Source organism: Dama dama, chromosome 30 (genome assembly GCF_033118175.1).
Source record: "Dama dama isolate Ldn47 chromosome 30, ASM3311817v1, whole genome shotgun sequence".
In the NCBI taxonomy this organism is placed as follows: Eukaryota; Metazoa; Chordata; class Mammalia; order Artiodactyla; family Cervidae; genus Dama; species Dama dama.
Window position 1 is genome coordinate 25,352,238 of NC_083710.1, and position 7,172 is coordinate 25,359,409.

At 40.5% G+C, this 7,172-nt stretch overlaps 1 protein-coding gene across 1 annotated transcript in view; it reads left to right on the plus strand.

Annotated features, from left to right (window-relative positions):
- Positions 1–4,192, plus strand: part of VPS36 (vacuolar protein sorting 36 homolog) — a 30,199-nt gene extending 26,007 nt beyond the window's left edge. The window contains exons 13-14 of the mRNA XM_061133596.1: positions 958–1,034; positions 1,128–4,192. Coding sequence (XP_060989579.1) covers positions 958–1,034; positions 1,128–1,221 — 171 coding nt within the window. The 3' untranslated portion in view covers positions 1,222–4,192. The remainder of the gene's footprint in view (positions 1–957; positions 1,035–1,127) is intronic.
- The last annotated feature ends 2,980 nt before the right edge of the window (positions 4,193–7,172 follow it).

Consider the following 7,172-nt stretch of genomic DNA (forward strand, 5'->3'; position numbering starts at 1 on the left):
TTCATCACATTTATACTTTGAAAGCTCTTTGAAACTTGCCAACACTCATAACATCTTGTAAGTAAGGGGAACTAGAATGAGGGAGGTGCTTACTCCCTTTCTGTTTGAAACTCAGCCTTGAGGGTAAGTTTTTAACTTTGTCAGAGTGTTACCCATGATTGAACTTTTTCTTTTAGTCATACCCTCGTAAGCTGCACTGTAAACATTGCAAATTGTTTTGTAAAATAATTGCTTCAAAAAATATGGAAAGCAAATGTAGTTTAGGTGGATTTTGCTGGCCAAACTGATTATCTGTTAGAACCTTGAAATATTACTGCCTCTGAGTTTCTGTGGTGAGCCTGTATAATTAGAATAATTCACATTTATTATACCTCTTATTTTAAATTTGATGAACTTTTCAAGGCTATACATATTCCAATCACATTACTTAAAACCAATCCTATGTGTAAGGGTCCTTCACTGGAGCATGTACTATGGAATCAGAATTTGTTGTATGTTCCTTTTCAGACTATGAAGTACATTGCCTTTATTGGGCTTCCCAGGTGGCGCAAGTGGTAAAGAACCATCCTGCCAATGCAGGATACTTAAGAGATGCGAGCTCAATCCCTGGGTTGGGAAGATCCCCTGGAGGAGGGCATGGCAACCCACTCCAGCATCCTTGCCTGGACAGAGGAGCCTGTCGGGCCGCAGTCCATGGGGTCACAGAGTTGGACACCACTTAAGTGACTTCGCATACACACACACATTGCCTTATTACACAATGTTTTAGTCTACAGTGTTTGTTTTGGGTCCTTCCACTTTTGTAGACTTAAGCATTAGTGAAGATGTAGTTCTAGAGTGATTTTAGTAGAAAATTCAGTCATTATTTCCTGAGTATATTTGTAGATATTCTCCTCAGGTTAGTACCGAGGTGGCCTAAATGATCACATCTTTTTTCCTGCTCTGCATTTCTGTTAGGTTTCAGAGAAGGGATCGTTAACATCAGAAGAGTTTGCTAAGCTCGTGGGAATGTCTGTCCTCCTGGCTAAAGAGAGGTAAGTGAGGTCTCTGCTGCTCACTTAGAGCTATCATTTGTGTTTCTGAATGGATGGATGGATGATGGTGGTCTTTTTCCCCCTGACTCCTAGGTTGCTTCTTGCCGAGAAGATGGGCCATCTTTGCCGAGATGATTCAGTGGAAGGCTTGCGGTTTTACCCAAATTTATTTATGACACAGAGCTAAGAGTTCTGTATCTGAAATAACTTGTTATCCATATACTTGCATCATGGAGAGGTTGAATGCCATTGAGCTAAGGGTAAACCCTGATAAACAGAATTTACTGGAACTTTGCAGTATCATACAAGACCCTTTTGATTTCTCCCTAAATATTATGATCCAGGAAGTTTCTCTAGGATACATATAGGAAAATACAGAAAGCTGAATGCCAATATGAATTCAAAATCATGCTACTGTTGTATAGAAACCCTCAGTGTTTGACTGGAAATTTGATGGATTTTAACTCGATCTTCAAATCTGACCATTTTTTAAAGAAAAGAATTTAGTTCATAGGGGAAGAAAGAGAAGTTGCGTGTTTGGACAGGTTAGATCATTATTTTGGTGAGACTGAAATTCGCTGAATTGTTGTAAAAGAAGTTTTTCTTTGCATTTAGTGTGCACTTTGGGGGGTTTTCATGAAGAAGTTTAGACCTACAGTGTAGTTTAAGAACCTGACAACACCCAACTGCAGGATGTCACGTGAGGCTCTTCCTAAGGGCTTTTTAGAAGCAGCCATAGGCATGTCTTCAGCAGACCAAATAAAGCAGCTTAAAAAAAGAGAGACTTTTGCTTGACTTCCATACATATAATCTGACTAGTTTCTTTTTTTTTTTAAGTGATGATTTCATGGCTGGCATTTAAAGAATGCAACTATGTCATTCTGTTTTAAAAACTGCTGTGGATTTTGCTAGTGAATTAAAGAGCTGTATGGACATGCCCAGAGATACGGTTACAAACTTGGGAAGTAGACGGTTCAGGATTTCCCTCAGATTGTTGTGTGGGTGGAGGGGCCTGGAAGAACCTTTAACTAGCTTTACATGAACCTTGGTGCTCTTTTACCTCAAAGCCAAGGATGGACAAATGGAAAGTGGAAATGTTAATATGCCTCCTTTTCCTTCCCTTAAGGAGTTTCACTGCTGAACTTTTAAAAACTCTATCATCCTCTAGCAATATTTTTTTCCTTTAGACCACACATTATAAGTTGTGTGGAGAAACTCTCTCACTAGAAAGTATTACTGAGATGACGAAAACTGGCTAATACTGAGTCCAGATCGCTCGAGTTTTCTAGTGGACCGCCTGACTTCATTACTGCAACACGGCGTATGGTCCGTTGGCATTACCTCAAACTCAGGGACCCCACAGGGAGAGAAGGAGAGCCCCTTTCAAGGCTGAGGTGGCAGTGGAAGGTCACTGATGGGTTTTGGCCAAGCCTCTAAAAGGGGTGGTATCTGTTCTGAGAGAACCTTTGAGAGCAGGAGGCGGGAATGCTCAGGCTGAGACTCTGGGCTCCCTGAGGCATCCTCACTAAGAAGTGGAGGACCCTGCCAGGCCGCTGCAGATGCCCTGTGGGCAAGGTCCGGGGACCCTCAGCTGCAGACCCAGGGAAACCCTCCACGTGCAGCCAGAGTCGATCCCCGACCCCCGCCTGATCCCTGTTGCTGCTTCACCTCCTCCAGTGTCACGGGAACGTCGTGGCTGAGGCATCCTGCCTTAGTTCCAAACCCTGTCGCTGATTCCACGTGGTGATGACACGCCCCTTCACATCCCCTCTCGTTTGTTTGGGGGGAAATTCAGTGTCTGGCTGCCCAAGTCTTTGGAGCCATTATGTATGGTTGTTTGCATGTCACTCCTGTCTGGGAAGCACTCTGTCTCTCTCTCTCACACACACACACACACACACACTCCATATCGCATCTGGCCAAGGTTTTTAAAAATTACACAGATAAATAATCTGTTTCACCAGTTGGAATGAGTTGCAACTAAGATTGTTAGAGCTACTGGGTCTTCTAGCTCTAATGGTGTCGATTCATTACAGCAGACTCCCATGAGTCAGCATATTTATTTATACTACACATTAACAAAAATGGAGCAGTCTGAATTATATAAAGTGAACTAAAGTGACATGAATCTAGTTTTGCAAATGTCACATTAATTAAAAAACAGGTATGATTGATTTTATTGTTTTAAAGTGGGCATTCTTCACTGTTTTCAGACCTCTATATGTATATTTTTTGTTCTTTTTGTTTTGTTTTTGCCAAATAAGGTGTCATTTTCGTTCCTTTGTTGGTAGAGGTTATCTTTAAATACAACCAGTCAGGCCCTAAGTGCAAAAAAGTTCTGTCTTCTTGGTGCTTATCACTGTTATATTATTATTTTTGCTTTCTAACTTTGCTCTTTGGAGCACAAATCTGTACCTTTATGATAATGGAATATTTCTAGTCACATACTGTCCAATTTTTTTACATTGTACAAGTGAAGAATGTTTTCAGGGTTAAATGATTGGTATTAATGTATATAGAGTAAAATTATTGCAAAATTTAAAAATGATTTTTAACTTGGTGTTCTTTTTAAATACTCTTTGAAAAATGTATGAAAATGATAAAGGTTTAGTCAGAATAAGCCAGTATGTTAAGATTTTTTCTTTTAGATTTTATAATCGAGTTGATTATAAATATTTTTGACCTCAAGTTCTTACTATTTTAGTTGTCTTTAAAAAAAAATGGGAAATGACTCATGAACTGTTCTTTTTTATTTTTTTTAATTCTTGATGTGAATTCCACTGTTGATTGACCATGTGTATTTATGTGAAGGTACTATCTCTTGTTCCCTGTTACCAGACTAAGCCAACCAGACATGGATTTATCATGTCATTATTCTCATGCTCAGATACTTAGAATGGTTCTTCCTTGCCCAACAACCTCCAAGTTTCCATCTGATACAGTAGAGTCACAACTTTTAAGATGGGTAGGTTTTAAGGACTGTGCTTAAGGATGGAATCAAGCATGCTCAAAATGATCCGTGAAAATCTCTGAAATTGCCAATAAAGTTCTCTGTATAATCTTACAAGTAGACTGGCTGTAAAGTGATACATGGCTATGAATATTTTATGACTATAGCAAGTAAAATACATAATAAAAGATTACATATCAACAGTAGACTTTTGTAGTACCAATAATTAAAGTACTTAAATGTGTCTTTTTTTTTTCCCCCTTTTTTTTCTCTATGCTGATAGGTATGGTTGAATTTATGTAAATGTATTGCGGATCCTACTCCTTATGATAGATCTTAAGTGTCAGCTCCACGGGGGCAGAGATTTTTATCTGCTTTGTTCATGGATGTGCCCTCAGAGCCTAGAGTGAGGCCTGGCATACAGTAAGCATCCAATAAAATGACTACCAAATGAGTGACCTCCAATATGTGTGCTTGTTTATAAATGAGCTTCACTTCACCCTACTTTCATCTCTCATTGAATTCAATAAAAAGAAACATTTTTGAATACCTGTTGACTTTGTGTGAGGAACTGGGCCACTGGGGGATACAGAAGTGAATAAGATGCAGCCCCTGCTTTTAAGAGAGTGACCTCACTGGGAAATAGACATGTGAGCAGCCTTAACCGAAGATAGGAATGAAGTCTGTGCCAGGCCAGGGGCATGGGTGCCATGCTTGGAGGATAGAGGAGGGAGGCTTCTGTTCTGATGGAGGACGGTCTGAGAAGGTCTGGTGGGAGAGGCGGAGCTGATCCACTAGGCTGAAGAGAAACAAGAGATGGTCAGGGGAAGGCATTGGGTCCGGGAACAAGAGGGGGTCTGGCCCTTCCTCTTCCTGGGCCACACTGTCCTTGTTTAGACTTCCTTTGTTATTTCCTCCCATCCACCCTATAATCAAAATCATACTTTGCTCGTTCCCACCTGCTCTAGAAAAATCTGTTTCCAGGACACAACTCTACCATTCCGAAACCCAGTTAACCATATATTGGGTTGGTCAAAAAGTTCATTTGGGTTTTTCCATAAGCTCTTATGAACTTTTTGGCCAACCCAACACGACTGTCTTTTATCTTGTTCTCTGTTATCTCGATGCCGTAAGAAAACAGAGAAATTAGATTTCTTTAAGTTATAAGGAATATCACATAACACCTCTTTGGAATTCCCAGTGACCTACATCAGTGATTGTACATGGTAGATTCCTAGTTAAGTATTCACTCACAAAAGCTGAGTGGCTTTTGAATTATAGTGTGTCTTGAGTTGAGTCTGAAATCTTAGTCTGTGTCCTTTACCCTCTTTCCAAGAGGCTTCTTATCCACACTTGTCCGGGCTCGGCCTGTCCGAGATATGCTGGTTTATTCAAATTCCATGACATGGGCCAGTTCCATGATGTGGGAAGCATTCCAGAAAAGTTAGATTAGCACACACGTAAGGTCTTATTTTCACAATGTGACAATTGGGTCAATCATTTTCTTTCTTGTGCTCTAATAATCACGAGTCAGTTAAAGCTTGTCTCTCAGAGTGTTATCTAGGGGGAAAAAATCTCCCTATTTATATAAAGGGTGTTATTGAGATAGTGAACACATTTTACACAATTTGCAAAAGATCCCTTGACTAGTCACTTATTCAAGATATCTTTGTCAGCCAGCTTGTTTTAGTTTAATACAGCGAAGACCATACCACGGTTCTTTTGAAAGCTTTTTTCCTTTAAATTTCTGGTGCCTTCTTTTTAGAAAGGATTAAACTGTCTTAACTGTCTAGAAAACAGTTTGGCAAGAATTCAAATTAAAGCAAAAATGACCAAACATCTCAATAATGCTCTTATTTAAGAATTGACCAAGCACATTGATCCCAGGCCCTTGCACTTCGATTGAGGCAGAGTGGGTTTCTAGGAAGAGTGTGTCTGAGAGATCAACAGTGAGCAAGTTGCTTTCTATACATTTCACTCAATCAGCACAAAACTTCAGTATAACTATATTAGATGTCTTTTACAGTGGAGGAAAGGAGGTGTTAAGTATTTGCCCAAGGTTATGGAGGCAAGGCTGGACTTTATTTCTGCTGCATCTAACTCCCACTCTTAAAATGAGCTCTTGCTTTCAAAACCAAAAATGGCAGGGCTTGTGGCATGTATTTAAAAGGAGTTCTCACTTGGTTGATGAATAGATAGATGTTGGACTAGATAATTCTGACTGTGAAATTGGATGGTGACCTTTGCCAACTAAAAATTGTCACTTGCCACCTGCCTCTGCAAGGATTTGGTCACCTGTCCCTGCAATCACTGACCCTAACACACCCTTGAAAGGAGTTTAGGGTGGAGATCAGGAATGACACTGTGCCCTGGAAGGCTACCCTGGTATGCAGCGGTAAAGAATCAGCTTTGCCAATGCAGGAAGCTAGATGCAGGAGATGGGGGTTTGATCCCTTGGTCGGGAAGATCCCCTGGAAGAGGGCATGGCAACCAACTCCAGTATTCTGGCCTGGAGAATCCCATGGACACAGGAGCCTGATGGGCTACAGTCCATGGGGTCACAAACTGTCAGACACAACTGAGCATGCACGCACACATGTGCGTTGGGAAACAATGGCAGAACAGGCCTTCAGATAGGTATTTTTCGGAAGATTTTATGAGCTCAGTTTCTTGCCTCTTATATCTAGAATAGCACTAAAATTATTAACAGAGACTTCTGTGCCTGGTGACTAGCACAAACCAGGTATATATACAGACCTCTCACCCTACCTCTTCGGAGCATTTCCTCAGAGCTATCTGAGAGGTGAATCCTGGGCTTTAGTCCTCATTTTGCTCCAAATAAAAACAACTCACAACTCTCACATTGCATATTTTTTTCATTCCACACATTGAAGCCTTTTTTGAATCTTTGGCTGAACTGAATCAGTACAATGCTTTGCAAATTTGGTAACTCTGATAACCTCTGATAGCTCTGACAACCGAATAATTGGGCTACCTTTTAAAAGGTTAAGTATAGATTCAAGGACCTGCAAATGGTACATTTCTGAGTTAAAAATAGAGATAAAATTTACAAACAGTGAAATGCACGGATCTTAAGTTGAATGTTTTGACAAATGCAGTGAATCCGTATAATTCACACCTCAACCAACAGAATGTATCTATCCCCACTCCGCACACGCCCCCCTCTC